The sequence below is a fragment of the Macrotis lagotis genome, chromosome 2 (genome assembly GCF_037893015.1).
Source record: "Macrotis lagotis isolate mMagLag1 chromosome 2, bilby.v1.9.chrom.fasta, whole genome shotgun sequence".
In the NCBI taxonomy this organism is placed as follows: domain Eukaryota; kingdom Metazoa; phylum Chordata; class Mammalia; order Peramelemorphia; family Peramelidae; genus Macrotis; species Macrotis lagotis.
Window position 1 is genome coordinate 192,730,476 of NC_133659.1, and position 25,741 is coordinate 192,756,216.

Sequence of the window (25,741 nt, forward strand, 5' to 3'; positions counted from 1 at the left end):
GAGCTTAAAACTACTCAACTGGGTGCCAAAAGAAGAGTTTCTCTGAGCCTCAGTTTCTTGATCTGTAGAATAAGGGTGAAAATAATAACTGCACTACTTAGTTCCCAGGATGTTTGAAAGAAAAGCACTTTATAATGAAAAACTTTGATCTTTGAAATATATTGGGCTCTTGTTAAAAACAAAAGCAAATGAAAAGCGAATAGTTTTGAGGCCCCAAAGATTCCTAAGGAAAGGAATACTTCAGGGAAACCCTACGGAAGGAGCGGATGGGGAGAGGTAAAGAGAGTCCATCCCCAGGCCATCAGCTTTCTCTCCCAGGAAGCAGAACAGCCCCTTGGTAACCCGCCTCGTGCGAATCCGTCCCCTTCTTTCAATGGCTCCCAAAGATCGCAGTGTCTTTAGACCCGAAAGTGAAAGGAAAACGCGCGCGCGTGCACACACACACACACACACACACACACACACACACACACACAAATCACATCACACCGCACCACACAAAATACCCAGACCTCTAGGATGCGTAATTGATAGATAAACCCTCTATCCCAGAGAAAAACGAATAAATGCTTCCAAGGAGTCAACTAAAGGGGATCCTTGAGACTGATGGAACGAATCCACTAGTCAAAATTGATGTCCTGGCAAAGAAACCTAGTAGCTCCGAAAGGATCCTATTAGCTCCCAGATGAATGTTTACTAGGCGCCTTCCATTCTTTTAAGGCTGTGCTAGACTCCCTAGTCCCTAAGGGGACACCCGGGGGCCCCAACTCCCTCCCATTCCGAGGTCTTATCAGCAATCCTGGTCCTGGCTGAAGTTTAGAAATTTCACTGAAAATACAAAGCCTGTGGTGAAAATGCTAAGCTGGCCTAGTTCTTAAACAGAGATAAAAGAGACTGACTCCAATTACAAGTTACTAATTAGAGAAGGCCACCTACTCGACCCAGTTGAATACAGCATTAACAAGTCAGTTAATCCTTAGATCTACTGTCTCTGTAGAAAGTGGGGAAAGTGGTTTTCTCATGCCTGTTAACTTTCTATTTTTTTTAAATCCTTATCACCCAAGACAATTCTGAAGGACTTATGATGATGAATGCGCTCAATCTCCACATAAAGAACTAAAGGTGTATGAACACAGATTGAAGCATACTTTTTGTTTATTTTTCTTGACGTTTCTTTTTTTTTGGGGGGGGTGAGGAAGTCTGTGTTTTCTTTCACAACTGAACTGTTATGGAAATGTTTTGCGTGACTACACATTTATGATCTAAATCAAATTGCTTGCTTTGGAATGGGCGGGAGAACGGGAGAGAATTTGGAACTCAAAGTTTTAAAAACGAATGTTAAGAATTGTTTTTACATGTAACTGGGGAAAATAAAATAGTAAAGAAAAATCTTTTGATTTCAAAGACCTTCATTTCCAAATATGTCCCTTCTCCTCCTCTTTTCCCCCTTTCCTTACCAAGCAAGTTATTTCTGTTTACAAAGAATAAAGAAAAAACAAAACAGCAACTGAATATATTATAAGCAATATTATGTCACACACATTTTCTCATTTTTTTCCTCTCCATCCTATTTTCAAGGGCTCCAATTCTGCCTTGTCTACCAAACCTAGAAAAATGAAAACATTCCAACAATCCTGGAAATAAACTTCTCCCGGGAAAGGAACATAGAACTGGTCGCGGAGATGAAAGGTCCGACAAAAATATAGGCCCACCTAAAGACTAAAGGTCAGAGGAAGCCCGGGATTTAGATCTGAATTTCAGGTCAAGTGGGTATTGTCTTCAGCCGGACTCCTGGGTTCTCCTCAATTTCTACCCCTTTCATCTCCGCGCACAGTTCTGTATCCCTTTCGGGGATGAAGTTCTTAGGATTGTTGTATCTCCTGCATGCACTGACTTTAATCTTTCATAGAGTTTCAATCTTTCCCTGCTCGTAGATAGAGCAAATCTATAACCGAATTCTTCCCGAATCTACACACACACACACACACACACACACACACACACAGTCCCAGTGCTCCTGTTCCTTACTTTCTGAATAGAATTGAGATGGGGACTGCAATTTCCTCTCCAATGCCACCCCTTCCCCCCCCCCACCATCCTTGATTTTTTCCCCTTTTGTGCAATTTCTCACTCACCCCACCCCGCTTGCAACGCAGAACCAGGGCCAGAGAGTTCAAGACCACCAGCCAGGAACTTCAAGTTCAATGGCAAAAGCCCCTCCCCCTCCTGGCAAAGCCTCAGCTCCCTTCCCCCATCTTTTGGGCGACTTTTGAGTGAGAAACTAACATCTTTTAGTAGGGAATCTTCAAAATTCCAGGAGGGGCCCCTTGCCCCATCACTTCCGGAGCAATCTGGAGAGGGAACTACTTGAAACATGTTCTTCTCTTTCTTTCTCCCTCCCCCCAGTTGGCCCGGTCCCCTATGCCAGTCCTCACCTTCGCGGTATTTCCATCTTGGGCCTGCAAGCTGAGAGAGGAAGAAGGACTATTATTTTTCCTACTGGATGTTTTAAATCGTTCCCCGGCTGTAACCAAGCCACTAGAAGGATGGGGTGGCAGAAAACTGAGGAGCTTAAAGGCTGTCTGACTGGTTACTGGACTTACTGGACCTGTTCCTATTCTGAACCGGAAAGGAACTGAATCAGGTGGGTGAAATTCGTGTATATATTAAAATAACAACAAATCACATTAAAAAAAAACACAAAGTGTGCTCTTTTCTGACTTCCTACCATTCCCCCTTTTCCTCCCTGGTCGAACTCAAGGACTGTGTTTTATTCCATAGATTATGGTAACGAGTTCTTTTATTGAATTCGCCCCAGTGATTTGGAGGGAGGAGGTTAACTTCACATAAAAAGTGGGTAAAGGTAGATTCTTTCCCCCAGACTTTTAAGTGCTGGCACTTGAAACTTTAACTAAAACTTTAATAAAAAGGGGAAGGTGGGGCAGAGAAAGTGGTGATGAAGGGTGATGTGTTTTGGGGTTGGTGCTTTGGAGGAGAAAAGGCACAACAAAGGGAAAAATCAGAAAGTGGGAGATTGGGAGATACTTGGCAAGAATGAACCAGGTCAAAATTAAGAACAATTCCACCGACAGGATAAACAAAGTCATAACAGAGGGAATATATGGACGTCTGCCGCTCTGACAGATGGTGAACAACGAAGGCGGTGGCTAGGGCTGTGCCTCTCCCCACAACTGGAAGCCTCGGGATTCAAACTCTGCCCTTGGAGGCTCTTGCATCCTTTTTTCTCATGCCCCAGTCAAATGACCGGTCTTAATGGTGGTAAAGATACGGGTCCCTGGAAACTGGGTAGAGTAAACAAATTGGCCCATTCTCCATCCGCCCCCCCCCATTTATTTACAAGCCAGTCTTGTAACCCTCCCAGGAGGCTACCAGACAACCGCTATGAATTGCTGAAGCCAGTGAGATCACGGGACTAGGGGGCCAAGAATGACTTTATTCTTAATAGTTATTTCCGACAAGTCACTTGCTATATTCTTAAACGGAATCATTATGTTTTGTACATTTGTGTCTGAATTAAACTTCCAAACACCTTCCTCTCCCTTGACCTCCCTATTATTTTCAATTTTTCACTATTTAAAGACAGCATAGATCAAAGAGTCAGCACCCTGCGTGAATTTTCGTTAACATGGAAAGATATTCTTTATCTACTGGTTTATCCTTAAGGTCACGTGCAGCTGTTTCAGTGTGGTGCAGGAGAATCCTTGCTCTCAGCTCCACAAAATAACGGTGGCAATCTTTCGATTCTATTATCTGCAGTTAAATTCTTTTGAAGATCTGGGGAAATTCGCCTTCGTTCCTGGTTCCCCCTTGTATACAAAGGTACGACCAGTTACACACGTACATTTGATCTATTTGTAGATGCATGTGACTGAAAGAATTAAAAATGGATGTTCTTTAAGAAGCTAGGAGCATGCCACAGAGGAAGGAGCTGTATTTAAAGGAGGGCTGTATCTGTATATAGGAAAAATAATGTTAAAGGGGATACTCTTGTTGAGGTCATGTGAATGAATCACGTATTTATACATAGGAACACATCACAGAGGAAATTTTTAATACACAGAATATTGATATATGTAAGAACAAAGACAGACATAGAAGGGGAGGAAGCCTCCGAACTCTCTTTAGGTGGGGCTATTGCTCTCTATTCTCTTTCTCCATTTTAGATCTTTCCTTTTCAACCCCCATTCTTGCTGTCTTCTACTTGGTCAATCTCCGGCTAAATGAATTGATCTGTCTACCACTATTGTGCATTGAATCTTGGAAACTTTTGTAAATTGATTTCTGATATCCGCCCCTCTCTCCAGCTGGCCCCCACCTTTTAGGGCTCTTTCTTCGAGCCCCAAAACCCTATATAGCAGCATGCAAGCCGGAAGTCAAGGTGGCAGGAGATTCATCGACTGCAGTAGCGTGTTATGGCCGGGAGGGGGAAATCTTGTTCTTTGAATACCCCAGTCCCGCTTGAAAGAAAATTAGTTCCTTACCTCCAAACTCCAGTGGCTCTTTACTAATAATTGAAAGCGAAAAGTTATATTATAGAATCATGGACTACCAGAGTTGATGCTAGAGCTTATTTAAAACCTCTGCTTTGGGGGAAGAAGGTGGGAGTTCGAGCTCTGCAGGGTCCCTCACAATCAAATTCACGAACAGGTTTGTTAGCATACTCTCCTTGTTATTCAAAGCAGTAGGGAGTCTGGTTGGCCCTAGCTTCACCAGCTGAAATTTCCTCTCCCTTCAATCTTCTGTGTATCCCCTATCTATTTTTTTTAATTTGCAAAACTTCTAGAAATCTCCCTACAGAAGTGATACCAGTTCCAAGTTAAAAGCCTGACCTTAGGAACCCCTGCCTTCTTCTCCCTTCTCACCCTATGAAGGGGACCTCATAGTACATTTCAGTTTAGTTAGTTGTCGGGATTCGGAGGGGTGAAATGGGAAGGGGAGTGGGAAGAAATCAAAACTAGAGATGAATGAAACAGCTCCAACAAGGAAAACAGAAAGTAACTGAGTTCCCAGGGGAATCGAAGCCTTCTCTCCGGACCTCCAGTATCGCTTTCCCAGCTAATGAGTTGAGATAATTCTTAGCCTGATTCTCCTTCTCGTTCTTTCCCAGAATCGGACTTCAGGACTAGGATTTCCCAGCACTAAATAAATTCCCAGACCCAGATCCTGCCGCCCCCAAGTTATCCTAACAGATTTGTCTCCTCTGCTCTTCGAAAAAGAGAGAATGGAACTCAAAAGATGCCGTTATGGAATCAAAGTCTATTTCATCGTGTAATAGTAAATGAAGTGTTCTACCGTAATTCCATTGTGATCTATCTCACTCTACCATAATGTACTGTTCTATAGAGCTTGCATTATATTATAGTTTCATTAAGGGCTTCTACTATAAGTACATATCGCATTATGCTATATAACATGAAACCTTAAACAAAAGAGAGCCACAGGGAAGGAAGTGCCCTCCATGGGATCTTTGCACTCCAGACATCAAATCTTAGCCCTTGTCACCGAAATGTAAGCCAAGACTGAGGATGGGGCGTAAATGTGGACATCAAATGGGGAAATCTCTAAGCTCCAAAAGAGAGAAAGACAAAAAAGAATGAATTCAAAAGTGAACTGAAATTAGATTTGGGTTCTTTTAACGCTGCCATAGACCAGCCTCATACTTCTTTTTTTTTTTTTCAGTTTAAAATTTGGAAATCCTGCCTCTGGACACTATAAAGAGAAGGACCTCCACTAATCATTACTCTCCACTTAAGGCCTCAGATTCAGCAACGCTGAAGTTTGGACGGGGGGGGGGGGGGGGGGCTCAATTAACCGATTTATTAATTTATCTTCTAGAGCCTACAGAAGCTCTAAATTGGGAAGAAGGGTGACTGTCCTCTCAACAAAACGATCTGGGTAGCGCCTTCTTTATGACTGGAGAAAGGGAGTCTAAATGGTTACGGTTTCCAGTTAATTCAGGCCTCATATAATCCCTAATCCTCAACTTTCTGTCTAGACAACTGAACTAAAAGTGAGTATTAAGATTTTGCTTTGAAGGCGGACATGGCAGAGAAGGAAATTTGAACTATTCAGATTCTTTTCTATTTCCATTTCCTTTATTGCCATCCTACCACAGTCAAGGAAAGAGAATCCAGGGTCAACTAACTTTGCCTCACTCCAGTTTTCCAGGAAACAGAAGGGAAAATTTGGATAAACCAAGCCTGAATATTCTTAAGCGTGCCTTTCTGAAGGTGGAAAGATTATTCTACTGAAAATAAAGCCCCTTTTCATCAACTACCATAGCTGGAAGGCTGGCCTTTGCCTTGGAAAAGAAAGAACTGGCAGTATAACATAGTTGCAATATGGGCACCCTGTCCCCAGTCCTTTTACTCCCTCACTGTAGACAAGACCTGAAAAGAGACCCAGTTTTCCACTTGAACCTGGGTCTGGAGAGGAAGGCACCATTGAGTTGGGTGTCTTCAAGAATTTATTAATCAGGCTCAATCCATCGTAAGGCGCTCTAAGGAACTGCTAAACAGAGATTATGAGAATGATTATAAACTTAACTAATATTATTATTATTATCTCTGTTATTCTTACTTTTTTCTCCCGGTGTAATTATATAGGCAAATAGGAAAGAAAACCTTGGTCTTTTTCAACATATATAGTGACATATTGCAGCTGTCCTATTTATTGAAAGGACCTTCAACTTCTGGGAAGCAGGGCTGATCCCAAGGGACTTCTCTTTGGCAGAGTCATGGCCTAGTTAGGGCTTCACACCCTTCCAACTGGTCCCAGACCCGCCCCAGCCCCTGACTGGGTCCTGATCTCCCAGAAACGGCTTCCCTTCCCTCCAGGAGATTGCCATCAAGGGGTGGCGCTGGTCTTGATCTTAGCTAAGACCTTTTTCTCCTTGACCCGGCGGTTCTGGAACCAAATGGTAATCTGTCGCTCGGAAAGGCTGGTGGCCGCGGAGATCTTTCGTCTCTTGTCCTTGGTGACGAATTTGTTGGCAGCGTACTCCCGCTCTAGCTCCCGCAACTGACCCTTGCTGTACGGGATCCTCTTCTTGCGGCCCCTGCGATAGGAACAGCCATCCGGTGGATGCTGGGCCGAGGCGTCTATGCAGGAAGGAGAGGTAAAGGAGAGAGATACCTAACTCAGACTGCTTGTCCTAGGCCCTCTATGGTGTCTCCTAGCTCTTAGTACACCTACAGAAATACACCCCCACCTGCATCCTACGAATACCCTCCCTGTTCCCCCTCAAAAGCCTCACGTGTCAAGAAAAATAATTCAGGGGTGGCTAGGTTGCACAGTGGATAAAGCACCGGCCCTGGAGTCAGGAGTACCTGAGTTCAAATCCGGTCTCAGACACTTAATAATTACCTAGAGGTGTGGCCTTGGACAAGCCACTTAACCCCATTGCCTTGCAAAAAAAAAAAAAGTAATAAAAACCTAAAAAAGAAAAAGGAAAAAAATAATTCACATATATCACGCTGCAAACTTCCCAGAACACTCCGGCACATAGCCATGAATGCAAACAGCAGGCTTACCCATATACCCTTTCTATGCAGGTCCAGCCACAGGTGTGTGTACTCTCACAGACCATATACCCACACCCACCCACATATCTACACACACCCACGTACACATAACCACAGACACTTATACAAAGGTTCTAAACATATTCTGGAACATTAAAAAAAAACAGAGACTCACTGCAGTCACTCATTAAAGGCCAGTGCTCCCCATCTCTCCAAAGGGGGGCACACATATCAGTGGTGTTTATACAGCACCAAAACAACCCAGGGTAAAGAGGAAAAAAAATAGGCAAGAAGATATGATGGACCCCTCACTTCCACTATACAGGGGCAAAATATTTATTTCATTGTCATGGTCACAATCTATGTACTCTGTCTTTGTCTAGAAATAACCTTTTCCTACAAAGAAACCCACACAAAATCTATGAACTACACATTCAGGCATAGTATAGATTCCTGAACATAGCTTGATCGCTCCCCCTCCCAAATATGATCATATGCAAACTACACACAATAGGAAAGACTTTTATTCCTCTCAGATCTCCTGGACAGCTGCAACGGAAAAAGGCTGGGGTGGTAGGCTGATGGTGCCAGATTTCCCAGGCTTTGTCTCTTCTCCCTCAATATTTAGGGACCGCTGGCCATATCTCTGTCAGCACAGACCCTTCTACTTAAGCTCAGTAACCATTTTTGGAAGCGTGCCAACAATAAACTGCAGCTAGTTCGTCCCCTTCCCGAGTCCTACGAATCTCCCATCTTTCATCAGTTCCAATATGCCCTGATATCAGTGCCACTCCCCCAACACACACACACACACACACACACACACACACACACACACACACACACCCCTACACCTATACCCAACTGAAAACAAAAGGGGAATTGGGTCTTGGAGAAGTTACCTGCAAACGCAGCCTTCCAGAAATGACCCGACTGGTTCTGTTCCCCCTGGCAACACATCTGGCCACTCCAACTGCTGGCGAGAGCCCAGGGCTGGTAACTGTCCACTGGCAACAGGGTGTCGTGGCGGGGCTCCCCAGGACCTCCAAGAGTTTGCACCACTGACACGTCCAGGTAACTAGCCACGGGCTGATAGGGCCCTGGATACCCAGGATAGAAGGCAAACTCTGCAGGACGACCAGGATACTCCTCCCCAGCTGCAGTGCTCTCAGTGGGATAGGCAGCCAGGGTAGCTGCCTGGGTGCACGGTTTCAGCGAACTCCGGGACACTCGACAGGAATAGTAGCTTCCACCAAAGTAGCCATAAGGAACAGATGTTGGGGAATTTCCCTGCGGCACTCCGGGGCATGGGTGACACTGCTTTGGCGGCTCCCCCGAGCCAGGCAGATCTATGGGGGTATAATTAGGGGTGGGCAGTAGCGCAGGCGCTGACGGGTGACTCGCCAGTGGCGAGTGGGAGACCAGATTCCGACACCCGCCCGCTCCCAACAAGCCTTCGATATCTTTGCCAGGATCCAAGGTGGCATAAGCACCGGACTCCATGGGGCTGGTGGGAGGCTCATGAGGCGGAGGTGGGTGGGGAATCCGGGGAGCTCAGCTCATACTCCCCATCCAGGCCCCGGGAATCCAAAGCGTTTTAAATCGCTCCCAGCTCAAGAAACGCCTGCATTAGCTCTGGCCAGTCGTCCTGACGTAAGAGACGCAGGAACCCAGATCTAGACAGTGGATTGGCTGCTGCTTGGGGGGAAAGACTAATAAAATCCTGAAGGCAGAAATTGCGAAAATACTGCACCCCCACCCTCCCCAGTTCATTTTTATTACCACTGAAAACAACATGAGAGAAAGGGGGGGGGGATCTCCCGCCCTCCCGCCCCAACCCAACCCCAGCTACCCAGTTTAGAGAGGCACAGTTCTGGGTCTTGGGAAAGGGAAAGGGAGAAAGAGGAGGCAATGGAGAAGAGGGGAGGGAACTGTGCCCCACCTCTCTGTCTCTCTCTCTTCTTGGCTCTCCGTCTTCCGAGATTTGGCAAGTTGTTTTTTTTTTGCAAGAGATTTGGCAGGTTTAACAAGAAAATTAAAAATAAAACAAACAAACAAAAAATAAGAACCTATAAAACATATCTCTGTGATGGGTCAGGGTAGTTTTTCTGGGTGGGGTGAGAGGATGTTGCAGTACCTAACCTGTAATAATTGGGGGCGGGTAAGCAGGAGGTACAGTGTTGAGGGGAACGAGGAGTTTAATATCTTTTGGGGGATTCCCACCCCTAGGGGTGTGGGGGGGAGGTTAATGAGGATTCCAGTCACACACCCCCAAGTATCTATCTACCCTGGGTGCTCCTCCTATCCCGGATGCCAAATCACTTCTATCCTGGGCCAAAGGAAGTCCCAGGTCACCCTTCTCATCTACTTCCAAGATAGTTCATTCCTGGATAGAGTATTTCTCTTCACAAAGGTTCCAAAGACAATGAAAAATTTATGCCAATCCTGGAACCCATCATATGAACTTGACGGGGGTGGGCTGGGGGGAGGCAGTCAGGCAGAGAAGCTAAGGAGTTGGGAGAGAACAAGAGCCTGTAGTTTCAAGAACTACAAGTTTCAAGAAAGCCAAGGAGGAAAGAGGACAGAGTATTTCTATAGCTATGTTAGGGGCAAAACTGAAGAATCGTTAAATAGACACCGTCATTGGATTTTAATTCAAGGGGAAAAGAAGAAAAAAACAAAAGATAGTAAAGTACAGACCCCAAAGGGTGACAGACAAACAGACAGAAAGTACAGGCAGAAAGGAATAGAGATAGCTAGAAAGGGGCAGAGGGGAAGGGACAGAGGCAGATATAGGAAAGGAGCAAAAGACGAGGAAGTCCAGGAAAGGGGAGGAGACGGGAGAGACAGGCAGAGATAAAGATCTAATCAAATATGAATCTGTAAGAATTGTTACCACCTCTTAAGGTAGTGTCTACCAAACTGTGTCTATAAGAGAACAATTAGAATATTGGGATTACAGATTTAGAGCTGGAAGGAACTTTAGTTAATTTGGTTCACAAAGTTCTGAATGACATTCTAGGATCATGGTCCTCTCTCCCTATCTCAATCACACTTCACAATGGGATCCCCAAACCTGGGGTCTATCACACTGAGATAGGCCTGTGAAAGAAGTAAAAATCTTTCTAGATTTTCAGTAGGCTCTAAAACCCTTTGAAGGAAATAGGTTGAAACATGAATGAGGAGGGTCCTGGAGTCACCATAGATGCCAAGACACAGAAGTAGTTGACTTGTCTCTTGGGATTTACCAAGGTAGAAAGACACAGCATAGAATGGAAACAAATCTAAATGGTTTCTATCATAAGCCACCAATTCTCCCTGAATCAATTTGATCCAGATCCCAAAATTTCACACGGAAATATAGGAATTTTTTGAGAGACTTCAGCTAGTTATTCATGACAGCTTTCATGAGATCCCCAATGCATTTTCTTTTTTTTATTTTGAGTTTTACAATTCCCCCCCATTCTTGCTTCCCTCCCCCCCACAGAAGGCATTTTGTTAATGTTTACATTGATTCCATGTTATACATTGATCTCAGTTGAATGTGATGACAGAGAAATCATATCCTTAAGGAAGAAAAATAAAGTATGAGAAAGTACCAATGCATTTTCTATGAAAGTTAAAAAAACTTGTTTTACAAATGTAGATTTGCACCCCACATTTTTAAAAGGGCCAAAAAAAGTGTTTGGTGAAAAAGATTACTGCAATGGAAGACTTACACCCTCATGTAATAGAATGGAGACCAGAAACTTAATTCCTCCTATTGCCACCTGACCTTCTATTCTTACCCTTTTTGTTCTTCAAGCCAGAAATAGTTATTTTTAATCTAAAGCCTCTTTGGAAATTCTCTCTGTGTTTGTTCTGACGTTGTTATGCTATTTTCAGATCATTTTTCATGAACTCAAATGGAAAAAAATTCAAACTTTTCGGAGGGGGAAAAAGCTGTATAATTTGTGGCAGGGACGTTTGGAGGGTAAGATATCTTGCAAAAGGAAAAGATGCCAAGAAATGTGTATGTGAATGTGATCATGTGCACAAGGGGTGAAATATTATGCTTTGTTACTCAGATTGATGGAGAGAAGAGTCAGGTTCTGGTTTTCAGTAGATTACTCCTTTTGTACCTCCCCATTGATAATTTAAGAGTAACAATTTGTGTTTACCTGCTAGCATATAGGTGTGTTATTTAAATGAGTTATTATTGCCCTTCCAACTGGGAATGGAGTTTACCATCAGAATAATTCCACCTGCTTCTTTCTCAGTTCCCTACATCTCCGGTCATTCTTTCAGTCTGAATAACCTCAGCTCCTATAGTCCATACAGATCTATGCCAACCACTGTTAGGTTCTGGATAATTAAACTCACAGAATTCAACTTTGAGAATTACCTGGTAGATGCCAAACACCTCACCTGCTTACTGTGAGAATATTCAGTGTAATGAGGATTGACTGACTGAAGGGATGTATGAAAAAGCATTACTGAATACTTACATTGTGGTCAAGCACTGCAGTAACTTGTGCAGATACAAATATAAAAATAAATGCAGTCCTTGTTCTCCCTCAGTGAGCTAACTTTCTAATGAGAAGAAACCTCAGTAAGGGGAACTTATTTCTAGAAAGTATTGACATGGGGCGGCTAGGTGGCATAGTGGATAAAGCACTGGCCTTGGAGTCAGGAGTACCTGGGTTCAAATCCAGTCTCAGACACTTAATAATTACCTAGCTGTGTGGCCTTGGGCAAGCCACTTAACCCCATTGCCTTGAAAAATCAAAAAAAAAAAAGTACTGACATAATGAGTGGGACCAGAGGAATGAAATTAGCATAGATCATACAGGAGATGACATTTTCATAATTCCTGAAATAAATGGAGTAAAGGGAGGGAATCAGGAGGATTAAAGAGAAAACCAATACAGAATCTCTATCTTTTTATTCTCAGTGTCTAACAGTTCCTGGAAGGTGGTAGGAACTTACAAAATGCTTATTAAATTGAACTGGAATGTATTGACCCAAATTGAATTTAATTTTATTACCCTTACAGTCTTGGGTTCTAGGGGATTTAAACATTCTAGTCACAAGTGGGAAACTGAGTCCTACAGGATATCACCATGTGGTGCTAGGAGGCAGAGTCATGACTGGAACCTAGGAAGCTTGGCTTCCAGTCCTTTGGCCTTGCTCTCCCTTCCCACACACCCAGACAATGTTGCCAGTCTCCTTTGTCTCTCAGATCTGAAGGGCTAGCCTTCTGCCCCCAGACCCCTCCCTACTTTACTGACCGAGGCCAAATGTTCTGAAAGCCTGACCATGCTCCTTTACATACCAGCCAGACACCCCCTTGAAGGTCAAGGCCAAGTTGAAAGTTAAGAGTCTGTTTACCTCCACAGCTCCATTCATCTCAGTCCCATATACTGCCTGTGACCTTTACTATGCTGTCTTTGAACAGCAGTAGACACCCCAGGGGAGGAGGGGGAAAGATTCCACCCACCAAGAATTGACACCTTCATGTAAAGCCCTATGCATTTTAAATTCAGTTTAATGAAATTAACCATACAAAAGGAGAGAAAAATCACTGAGCACATTTTCTTATTTTATTTTCATTTTTGTCAAAACAACTCAATTCATTGACATTGCTTTACCTGTGGGGCAGATGGAGTAGCCATGATTCTCGAAGTAGTGACCCAATAAAGCTTGCCTGCCAAAGAAAGAAAGCAGTCATTTTGATGATTGTGATATGATGCTACAAATTCTTTTTAATAATAACTGGTCCTCTAGTGAAACTCTCTTATGCTGCTTTCTCAGACATGCTGAAAGGGACCTAAAATTGTGAGACTTGTATTTTGTATTTTTATGAAAACTGCCCAGTTGAGTTTTGAAGGACTCTCTCTCCCTCTTTATCCTTCCTCTTCTCTCCTCTCCTTTATTTCTTTTTAATTTTCTTCCTCCCTTTTAAAGTTTTTTCCTTTGTTTTTTCCCCATCTTTCTAGTTCTTTTGTTTCCTTCCTCATATCTATCTTTCCTCCTTTCTATTTCTCTGGCATCTTCCCCATCTTTTCTACTCTCTTCCTTCTTGTCTTTGGCTCTTTTTCCTCTTTCTTTCCTTGAACCTCTTTCCTTCTGGATTACTCTTGCAACTTTCCATTGTTATTACAGGAAGTAAAAAAGCAAATATCCAAAGCCCTGCCCTGGCGCCCCATGAGGCCCCAAACATTTGCCTGCCAAACCTCCACTCAACTGCTACCTGATTCAGAACTGAGACTTCTCTAGAGGCCTAGTCTAGAAAGTTTATACTTTGCTCCAATCCTCAGTTCATCAGAAACTAGGGTTGCTATCCCCTGAGACCCACGACTCTTTTAGGTCTGTCCATCCATCCAAGGCACATGGACAAAGCCAGATTTTTTTTTTTCCATCAAGGAAAACGACTCCCCTCTTCACAAGCTGGCTGCGAGATCTGGCCAGTCCAGTACAGGGACTGAGCAGCTGGAAGTTTTCAGGGGCCACAAACGGAACTTGATTTTCGGGTCCAGAGTTTGGTGTTCCCGAGTCTCCAAAACCATTCCTGGAAATTCCAGAGTAGCCAGAAGGAAATATTTGAAAGGAACGGTTTCGGCTCTTCTCCAGTCCCTTCCCCGAGTCCCTTTTGGCCTAGATGCACAAACTACGACCACCAAGTTTCTAGACTGCTTCATGGATCCCCTAAAGTTGGACCACATCGGGCAAAGGCATGCACTCCCGGATTCGAAATAAAAAAAAACTACGAAGGGAGGGGGAGGGGAGTAGGGAGGAAAGGGAGAGAACGGAGACAAACACCAAGGCGAGGAAACTATAAGAGGAAGAAGGAACACCAGGGCTCCATCCTCCAGATTTTCCTAGCGAAGCTCGGTACATCCCCGGGGTAAGTAGGAGCCTGGAAAGGGGCCTAATTCCCAGTCCCTACTGTAGCCTGTGGGAGCCCTGAGTCTTATTTTTGAGAATGGAGAGGCCTGGCCAGGGTTCAGGGAGCTGAGTTCCGAATACACTCACGAGGCAACGTGTCCCTTTTGGTCACTGAGGGGACTGTCGTCCGGGAGGCGACTGACAAATCCTTCAACACATTTTCCTGCCACGTGTGAACGGGCAGAGCAAGAGAGAGTTCCACCCCCAACCCCTTCCTCCTTCTCCTTCCACAGGTCTAGCGTCCGTCCCCTTCCCAGATCCTGGCTTCGGCGAGAACCTGAGAAGAAGAGGGGAAGAGGAGCTGGGCCAGGTTCCGGAACACTCGGGTCAAGTCAGAGCTCCCTTCACCTCTCTATCCTTCCAGTTAAAGCAAAAGAAATCCCAGACCTGCTCTTGCCGGCACTATTCTGGTTTAACCCGCATAGGCTCAGTCTAGAGTGGGTTTGGGCAAAGGGATCATTGGGAGGGGGAGGGGGAGTGGTAGCAGTTGGAGGAAACCAGAATTGGAGAGAGGCCGACATTAGGGAAGTTCGTATTATATACTGCAATTTAAGGTTTGCAAAGAGCTCTTTTACTGGGTGAGAGTGGGTTATCTGAGAATCCAGTCGAAATCAAGCACAATAACTTATTTTATAAAACACTTTGGAGAAGAACTGGAGTGCCCAATAGTAATAAAATGGGGGGGGGGGTTGGAACCTGGCGCTCCAGCCCAGAAAATTAAGGATAAAACTTCTGCAGGCTGATTTGGGGCGAATAGGTCTGGACCAGGCTTAAATCAATCTGGTTCACCTTCATAACAATCCTAAGAAATAGAGCCGGGATTTTTGAGGATGATAATCCCGCCAGTTATGCCATTTTAAGCGCAGTGTGTAGGTCCAGTTTGAAGAGGAATGTTCAAATTAGGCTTCTAGGCTGAAGGGAATTAGCTGGGATCGGGGACCTTCCCGCTCCCCTTCCATTGTTTGGCTCCTTTAATTCTTCTCCTGGGTCAGTGAAAAGTCTAGTCCAGACTGGCTCAGGTGCGAGAAGAGATAAAACGTCTTCAGGAACAAGATCCATATCATTCAAAATTTCTAACCTTTCTGAATCTGAACACCTCAGCTCTTCCTCTACCGGGTATTTATCTTGATAAATGCTCTGCACTTTCTGCCTCTGGAATGTAAACTTAGCAGAGACAGAGTTTGAATATACACTTTCTAAATAAACCAGATCATTCAAGCCCAACTCACAGTCCTTTGACCTGAAATCAGTAAAGCTTCCCGGACAAAGGATGTAAATCATGGTGCTTTGGGATGGAATTGCTCAGATTTTCAGAATCTTACTCTCAGTTTTTCACTCCTTTTGTCTTTAACAAAGTAGAGAAATTTCTAAAATTTAAAATGACATTTTCTCAGAAAGAAATGACAATTTGGGGGGTTTTTTGTTCCCTCCCAAGATTTCATCATATCTTTATGTATCACCAAGTGCCCTAGGAGACTGGGGAAGAAGTGGGGAAATTGTCTATATTTGTATAAGGGGGGGGGGGAACAACTATCTGTGATCTTTATCCCCCCCCCATTTTACCATGATTCCCCGTTCTTCTCTTTCAAAGAATCTAGCCCTAAGCAACCCCACTACCAATACCAAAGATCTGAATTTTACCTCTGAAATCCAGCAGAAAAGTTCTTTTAAAAAGTAAACAAACAGGGGCAGTTAGGCATTTCAGTGGATAGAGCACAGGACCTGGAGACGGGAGGATCTGAGTTCAAATGCAGCTCAGTCACTGTGTAACTCCGGACAAGTCAATTAACCCAGATTATTTTGCCAAACAAGCAAAGTTTCTGTTCTTCTTTCACCGTTGAATTATTCCTCTGCACTTTCCTGACATTTGCAGATTAACCTATCACAAGTGATAATTGAACATCTCTCCCAACTTTCCCTGATGAATCTAACCCAAGGTAAGAAAAGTGGATTCCCTTTGAAGTCAGGAACACCTAAAAAATCTACTATCCCTTAACTCATGTCCTAGACCAGCATTATTTGGATCAAGCAGCTACACTTGTTCTATTATTCAGTAGGAAATTACCAAGTGGAGTAAAGAAATGTGATCTTTCCTGCAACTACATGGCTTGTCTCTGGAACTCTGACATCACTTTTCCCTGGAAAATTCTCTTCACACCCAAATCTCATAAGTGGGTCTTTAATTTATCCTTCTCCCTGCCCCTTACAAATAGTTCCATTGGAAGATGGAAATTCCCTTAGAGAGAAAACTGAGGGTGAGAAGAGAGCTGAGGATGCCTGCTCCTCGCTCCTATCTTGTGATTATTTTTACAAAGGCTGAAGGGACCCAAGTTAATGATACTATTCACCAAGTAAAGAAAATCCTTGAGGCAGGAACCTCAACATAATTGAATCACTACGTTTTCTGGATCTTTCATATCTCTGTACAGTACTCCACTTTTTGGTATATCTCAGTGTGATAGCTTCTCTCTTATAAGGAATCTGGAGACCTTACGAGTTAGTCAACAAGTATTTATTAAAGATTTACAATGGACCAATCACAGTATTGACTTGGGGGAGGCGGGACAAAGAAAGGTTAAAAAAAAGCCCACATGAACCCAGCATACATTCTAATGGAGATAAGATGAAAACAACTATATTCAAACAAGATAAATACAGTGGGAATGAGAGATCATCTTAGAGAGAAGGCAGTGAAGGGAGAGTGTAGACCAGAAGAGGCATCTTGCAAAAAAAATTTTAGCTAAAGAGGGAAGAATTTGAGCTAAAGGACATTAAGAAGTAGAAGGTAACAAAGAGTGTTTTAATCATGGAATAAAGATGTCTATTTGGGTGACCAGACAATAGAAAACTTTAAATCACCCCACCACCACCACCCCTTGATTTCTCACCATCTTCTGTGGCAATTAAAAGGTTATCTCCCCTGTAGTGCCAAGAAGAACAGATTTATCTAGTCTTCAAATATTGGAATGAACAGAGTAATATTACAACAAAGTAAAACAAAAGGCCTTTTTTGGTTTGTTTTTGCAGAGCAATGGGGTTAAGTGATTTGCCCAAGATCAACACAGTTAGGTAATTATTAAGTGTCTGGGACTGGATTTGAACTCAGGTCTTCCTGACTCCAAGGCCAGTGCTCTATCCACTTAGCTGCCCCTCAACATACATTTATTAATACTATGTTCTGGACACTGTGTTGGGAATACATATACAAAAATGAGACATTCTAGACCTTCAGAGAACTTACATTCTACTTATCTACAAAAGGACTTTATAGATCATTTAATCTAACCTCCTCATTTTACAGATGAAAAAATTGAGCCCAAAAAGGGAAAAGAATTTTTTCTAAGAGACTATAGAGCACTTGTCCTTCTAGACTCCAAGGACAGTATGCTTTTCTCCTCACCAAGCTGCCTCTATATGGAGAATTTCTCTTTTTCTCCATATTCCAAGGGAAATTCCAGATGCAAAACTCTATTCACCCAGATGTTGCTTTTATCAATAAGAGGTTGACATCCTCAGGGTCCCACTGATATTATACTTCTGAGGCAAGATGTGAGCCCATGTCTCTTTGGGCTTCAAGGTTACTCCAAGACATCCTAGTGAGATAGGCTGTCATTCATTCATATTTATGCATATATGCATGTATGTATGTATGTGCACCTGTGTGTGTATACAAGCATATGCACATATACATATAAGATATAGCATATAAGTATATATATGTATATGTTCCCCATTTATAATGCTTTCCTCTTTTCCTATTTGGCCTAGGGCATTGTCTCAATCTAACCAGAAACATCCCTAACTCCTCAGTTATCAGCAAAGTGGAGAGGGAGGATTTGAAGAAGAGAAGGAGGGGAAAAGAAAGAGGGGAAAAGAAAGTCCTTAGAACCAGCAGGAAGTAAGGTGAATGGAAAGACCCCCAAATCTGGTAAAGTTCAAAAATATTTCCATTGAGGTTTTTTCCCCCATGTGCTCTGCTATGGAAGCAGAAAATAAATCTTTATTATGTAGAGGTCATTTCTTATTTTATAAATCCCAATTAAAATCCCACCTTCTGCAGGAAGCCCTCCCCAACCCCTCTTGTGAGTCTTTTCTTGTTTGTTTTTTGAAAGGCAATGGGGTTAAATGACTTGCCCAAGGCCACACAACCAGGTAATCATTTAAGTGTCTGAGGCCAGATTTGCCTGTTGTTTTGTCCACTGGGCCACCCAGCTACCCCTCCCCAACACCTTTCCCTCTGTTAATTACTTCCTATTTCTCCAGTATATAGCTTGCTTTGAATATATTTATTTGTTTGCATGTTGTCTCCTCTATTAAATTGTAAACTCCTTTAGAGCAGGGACTGTCTTTTGCCTCTTTTATTATCCTTAGAATTTAGCAGATACCTGACACAGAGTAGGAGTTTAATAACTGTTCATTGAGGGAATGAATAAAAGAGTACTATCTAGGTCTTTGTTCCAGCTGTTGCAGCTGCCTTCTATGCCGTGGACTGAGGGGGCAGTTTCAAGTCTGCATCCAGATACTATGTTACCTAAGCTGAACAGGAATCCAGCAGGAGGATGGAAAGGTCAGATTTCTTCCCATCACCCTTCCTTAAAAAGAAAGAGACCATGACCAATGAAAGAATTGTTATTAATATATATGGAGGAACTTATAATATATGATATAATAAATATCTGTAAAAGGTTTTGTTTTTCTTGATTTCTCAAAAGGTATGGGGATAGGAAGATGTGGGAGAATATGAACCTAAAATTAAAACAAAATTGAATTTAAAAATAAATAAAATGTAATTGACACACACTCAGAAGAAGATTAAAGGAAAAGGAAAGTTCTAGGATTGCTGAGCTCCTGAGCCAAGGGTGAGGAGAAACAAAATTGCTGAGAAATTTCAAAGAGCAAAATATGGACCCAACCTTCTTCCCCTTCTCTTTTCTCACTCTCACTCATGGCACAAAGTACCACTCCAGATGTATTTTTTCCCTCTAACTCTTGCCCCAGTAACAGTTGCCCCCCTCCCAGGTACAATTAAAATCACAAAGAAGAGATATAAGGTATCTCCATTTTTAATGGAAACTTGCTAGCAAACTGATCTTCCTCCCTCTCCACCTGTTTATTCTCAGTTTTCCAGGTTCTTTACCCCACCCCTTCTGGCCCTAGTCCCATTGGAGGACCAGATCCAGTGCTGAATGGATCAGGAAAGCCAAAGGAAAGGGATGAAGAACAGGAGGAGGAGGCAGGATAGTACATAAAATTAAGTCAATCAAGAGAAGCTCAAAGTTAAGATTGGAATCCTTAGACCTAAAATGAGAGAGACAGATAGACACACAGATAGAGACACACATACACACACACACACACAAAGAGAGAGAGAGAGAGAGAGAGAGAGAGAGAGAGAGATGGATAAACAGAGACAGACAGACACAAATATAGAAACAAAGAGAGGGAGGAAGAGAGAAAGACAGAACATTTGGGAGATTATTCAGATAATTTAACTTGAATAGTAAATATTAATCAAATCAAATCATTTAAAGAAACCCCATGATTTTTCTTCAGTAAGAGGGGAAGATGAGAAGCTAATTAAAGCATCTCTCTCTCTCTCTCTCTCTCTCTCTCTCTCTCTCTCTCTCTCTCTCTCCTTCTTCCTGGTCTCTTTTCAATTTCTCAAACTTTGCCTATATAAATAGATTGGGATCTGTGGAAGAAGGGGAGGAGAACTGGAAAATGGGCAATGGAGACCATTGTCCCATGAATTCAGGGAACCCAAGCCAAAAAACTATCCACTTGCCCTTGATTTTAGAGTAATGGATCATGAAGAGCTTGCTTTGGGCCAAGTAGTTTAAGAAGAGATGGTAGGGAGTTCAAGTTGAACCAAGGAATGTTCCCTCCCCTTTGTGGTCTGGCAGAATGGTGAGAGAAATTCTCTATAATCCTTGAGTGAGTCTTCTCAACCCTCAGCTCCCACAATTATTACAAGACCACAAAGTTTCCCCTTCAGGTTTGCTTGTCGGAGAGGATAAGATCAAATTTGAAGTGAGGGGAGCCCTAATTATTATGTAGGCCTTCTTAACCACTTCCTAAAAGACCCCTTTGCAAAGTTTTCATCCCAGGGTGAAAATTCTGGCTAAGAGACTACTAGCTTTGAACTTGGTCTTTTTAAATTTATTTATTTATTTGTTTATTTATTTTTTAAATTTATATTGTCATCCATTTGTACATGCGTATTTCCCAGTTAACAAAATTTCCCTTCACCCTTCCTTCTCATTACCCTCCCCTCAGTAGGGAAGTCAGGTTAGCATTTTACAAACATATTTTTTTAAACATATTTACAAATTAGTAAATTTTTTGGCATGAGGAATTAGGATTAAGGAAAAGATATACATAAGAGATAATTTTTATATAGTGTTCATCAGATTTTGTAGTGGTGGTTTTTTTTCAGCTCCAACTTCCACTCCAATGCAATGTTTATTCTAGTTTTTTCCTTCAGTTTTCCCTTCTTCCTTTCATGGAAGAAGATTCATGGAGATTCCCTTCCACAGAGACAGAGAAGATGGAAGAGACTTGGTAGACCCCTGAGATTTAGATCCCAGGAAAACTACTAGCTGTGACCCAAGCATGACTCTACAAAGGCCCATATGTCTACACTGAAGAAGTAAAAAAGATAGTAGCCCAAAAATTCCATCTGCTAAGCCAGATCTCAAATCCAAACCCTTTCACCTTCAGATCAAATGAGATAATGTCTAAAGTGGTTTGCAAACCTCAAAGTGCTTTTCAAATGTTGTTATTTAACAGTGTCCATAATTTTATAAATACATCTATTAGCCACAAAATCCTACCCCATTGTTATAACCACAGAAGATGATCTCTGGTTTAAAAAAAGGTGCCAAAACAATATGTCCACTTGACTAGTTTAGAGAGATGAAATGTCAGTAAGAAGAATGTCAGAGGTGGAAAGAACCTTAGAGGCCCGCAAATTTCTTCTTTTCAAATTATTGAAAAGGATACTGTGAAATAGAAGGGAAATGATTTCCCCAAGGACACACAGACAGTAAAATGCTTGGCTGAACTAGTTAGAATCTATGCTTGTTCAGGAAATTAACATAATTTTGTCTTTATGACATTTCCAAAACAGCTTTCTCTACTCAGGATGCTCCTCATTCAAATATGCAAACTTTTCAGAAAAAAAATTTGTAACACCTTTTGATTTTAACTAGAATTAACTTAACTTCAGAATTCTTTCCTCCTCAGAAGGAAAAAAAAAGATGTTAGAAGACAATCTGTCCCTCTAAACTCATGAAGTCAGCTGAACTTAAATCTCATTATCTCCACTGCTTTTGTCAGAAGAAAAAGTAGATGTCTAAGGACATTAATGGCTAGGATGCTGCAATTCAGAGAAAATTTTACCAGGACGATTAAAGTTGAAATCGCCTGGGGTTTCATAGGGAGCGAAGATTGGGCAGGTTGCAGAGAGAAAAGAGAACATCGCTCTGTCCTTGTACCCGCTTCTACCCGTTCTTCCTCTACCTCTACAGAAAAGTTTAATCCCACATCGATTTAGTCACAGTTCCTGGAAGGAGGAGAAGGAAGTTTGGACAGGGGAAGAAAACCAAGAAAAACTTCTTTATCCCTACTTAAGGTATGGTGAGGGATCACTGTTACCCATCTACCTACTGAGAAGGGGAACGAATTTACCAGTCATCTGCCCTTGGGTTCACATCTTTTGTCAACCCTCTGGACTCGAGGATCTATCTAAATAGAACGTAAGTTTCTTGAAGGTAAATTTTGTTTCTTTTGTTTGTTTCTGTACCCTTGAGCGCTTAATAATTGTTCATTGAATCCAACTAAATAATATCGAATAGTAAGAGAAAGAAACCAAGGAGGACAGATTTCGAAGAAGAAAAAAATTTATTCTTTTTTTTTTCTTATTTCCTACAAATTCTACAGCCAGATTCACAAAATTTCTGGTCCAGGTCTCGGCAAGCTCTGAATAATATCAGTAAAGCATTTTGCAAATCTTAAAACGCTATATAAATATCAACTGCTTTATGTTTATATGTTATGTTTTCATTCCTAAAAACGTCCCTGTTGTCGCCCTCTTTTTCACTTCATTATTATAATGCTCTCTAGAACACACCTAACTCAGTCTCAGAATCATTGGCCATTGTCTGCTATCTTCCAGATAAATTGAGTCTGCTCCCCAGATGCTTTTAGCAAAAGAAAACTAGAGCGGAGGCCAGTTGTCAGTGCTTTGGGGGGGTGGGGACGGGGAATCGGAGTGGATTCCTCTTTTTCTTTTACAAAGACTTTTGGAAACAGAATCAACCCCTTCCCCGAAAGTTTCGCTGAGTTCTTAGTAGACACTGTTATACTGAGAAGTAGATTAGCCACCGCCGACTACGTAGTCTTCATTCATTATCTGCTATTCCAGGTATTTCGGGTACAGACCTCAGATTTCACTCATAAAGTGCCTAGAGCTCACAATCTGCTCTCTGGGCAGCAATTCGTGGGGAGCCTTAGAGGGAAGTTTGACTTTCCTTTCTAGTGGTTGGTTGCTTATAACCGAACAAGAAAACGGCTGTTAACCCCGCGGAAAAAGCGCCCTAATCTAGCCATCTACCAATTTTAGTGGGAGATTAGAATTCTCTTTGGTGGGATGGAGGTGGAGGGTGGGGAATGAAATACTTCAGAGTCATCTCATACATCCTGTAATCTCGCTGTCTTCCTTGTTATCAATGTGTTTTGTGGGACAAGATGATTTTCTCTTCTATCCTCCCGAGAAAAATGAGTTGCCCACAGCCAGAACAGATTGTCCCAGTCCCATAATCAGGGAGTTTTTACACACCAAGAAGAAAACAAAGAGCTAAAATCATACCACACTGTGTGACCCTAACCAAGTCTCCGGGCCTCAATTAGCTCACCTGTAAAACGAATGTGATATCTGTAATATTTAATCTCGTGGAGTGTTGTGAGGATCAAATGACAAAATGAATTCAATGGCCTTTGCAAATCTTATTTAATCTTTTATACACACATACGTATATAGAATTGCTATTTTATGTTTATTATTGTGGTTTCAAACCTATGATTTCAGAGTAGTAATACTGGCATATAGTTGTCAATAAATGCTTATTGACAGATTGACTCTACTCCAAAAAGATCAAAGATAGAAAGAAAGAATTAACATGTAGATAAAGATTCATAGCAGCATTTTTTCTTGAAATAAAAATAAAACTGGAAATAAAGTAGGTGTTCATCAATTAGTTAAGAGCTTAACAAATTTTGGGATATGAATGTGAGAAAATATTATTGAGCCCAGTGAAATAATTTCCTCTAGTTTTGCAGGCACTAAGAAAGAGTGACTAGCCAGTGTTGCACTATCAGTATGTGTTAGTCAAGTCTCCCTGACTCCAAGTTCACTTTCTGACTGGTCAGATAGGATGTCACTTTCCATAGTCATCATTTTCTAAGCACTGCTTGTTCCCTACCTTTCTCAAGGAAAAAGAAACCCCAAATGGGGAAGGATTACTCTGATAGTTGTTGCAAAGTCTCCATACTACACAAATCCAAGGAAAATCCTCTCTGACTCCACTGGAACCTTTCTTCTAAATGTTAAGAGTACATTGTTAGACTGTACATATCCTTTGGCTAAGGGATACTACAACTAGACCTATCTAGTACAAAGAGGTCACAGATAGAGAGAAAGGATTACAATGTAAGGATTTGTAGAAGCATTTTTTTCTTGAAATAAAAATAAAACTGGAAACAAAGTAGGTGTCCATCAATGTGGAAGGGCTTAACGAATTTATATAGAAGGTGATGAAACAATATTGAGCCCTAAGAAATGACAATACTGAGGGATTCAGAAAAAAACAGAAATACTTTTATGAAATGATATCCAATTAAGTGAGCAGGAGCAGGAGAATAATCTACATCATGACTATAGTAATTCAAAATAAAATAACTTTGAGATTCCAGAACTCTGTTCAATGCAGTAACCAATCATGATTTCAAAAGATCAAGCATGCTTCCCACTTCTTGCTGAAAGATAGACAAGAAATATAGAATGAGATATTCCTTTTCAGACATTGTCAATGTCATTCTATTTATTTATAAATAAAGGAGGACTTCTATGGAGGAGGGAAGGAGAGAAAATTGGTGGGTGGGTGGTAATGGCGGATAGAGTGCTAGTTCTGGAATCAAGAAGATTCATCTTCCTGAGTTCAAATCTGACCTCAGATATTTAATAATTATGTTACCCTGGCCAAGTCACTTAACCCTGTTTGCATCAGTTTCCTCATCTGTAACAATGAGTTGGAGAAGGAAATGGGAAAAACAACCCCAATATCTTGGGCAAGAAAACTCAAATAGTTCAACAAAAAGTCAGACACAATTGAAATGACTGAACAGCAACCAAGAGATACTCATCAAGGGGGGGGGGGGAACATTAATAAAACACTAAAAAATAAGAACAGAACAAAAGGAAGTTCTGAAAGAATCACAGTCAAACCGAGGAGTACTTCTGCCTCTACCATGTTCGATTTAATATGCATTTTTTTAAAAAATCCTTGTAGTAGAAGTTCAGAGTTTTATATCTAATCCATTTTTCTGTTCTTTGCTAATATTTGCTAGTTTACTATTTGTTCACAATTTTTAAAAAACAAAGTTTACATTTTAATGTTCAGATGCATTAGAACTTACAGAAAATAGCTTCAAGCCACAGCCAGAATTGCTTGTTAATTCTCTCTAGTAGCTACCTTCCTCAGCTAGACAGTAATAGAAATGTTGCTATAAGTGCAATGAAAGATTCAAGAACCTCACCTCAGTCCACCCTCAACAAAGGCTGAAAAAATAACCTTTGTATGAGTATGGGCAATGAAGGTAGGTAAACCAACGAAGGAGGTAGGTTAGAATCCCAGTAATAAAACTCCTTGTTCCTTTCCATGCCCAGTTTCCTTTTTCTTTCACTGACAGCTTATAAGAGACCTTTGGTTGAAATCTCTCCTATACATCCCCATACCCAGCCCTGGCCCTGGCAGATCCCAGACAGGGAGAGAGACATACTCAACAATCCCATCTCCCAATGGAATTTCAAATCAGAATTCCCCCTTCCTCCTTCTCCTCCTACCTCAATCCCTTTTTTTCTCTACCTCCTTTTACTTCCTTCTTTGAGCTGAAAATAAGATTTCTGAAATTCAATTGTTTTGTTACTCTGATTTTCTCTCTCCAAGAGACCCATGCCAGTGGAACAGACTAGGTCCCCTCCAAAGAGGTGA

General features: G+C 41.9%; 1 protein-coding gene across 1 annotated transcript; it reads right to left on the reverse strand.

Annotated features, from left to right (window-relative positions):
* Window positions 1-6,621: 6,621 nt before the first annotated feature.
* Window positions 6,622-9,156, reverse strand: HOXB13 (homeobox B13). The gene is made up of 2 exons (XM_074220588.1): window positions 8,447-9,156; window positions 6,622-7,121 (listed from the first exon to the last, which is right to left on the reverse strand). The coding sequence occupies exons 1-2, from the start codon at window positions 9,045-9,047 to the stop codon at window positions 6,868-6,870; spliced, it is 855 nt and encodes a 284-aa protein (XP_074076689.1). The 5' UTR covers window positions 9,048-9,156; the 3' UTR covers window positions 6,622-6,867.
* Between the last annotated feature and the right edge of the window lie 16,585 nt (window positions 9,157-25,741).

What these genes read in the sequence shown, in the direction of transcription:
- HOXB13 (XM_074220588.1), bottom strand. Translation starts at nt 9,047, where the DNA reads ATGGAGTCCGGTGCTTATGCCACCTTGGATCCTGGCAAAGATATCGAA. An exon ending in CTGGAAGGCTGCGTTTGCAG is followed by an intron (nt 7,122 to 8,446) that starts GTAACTTCTCCA and finishes CTTCCTGCATAG; the next exon opens with ACGCCTCGGCCCAGCATCCA.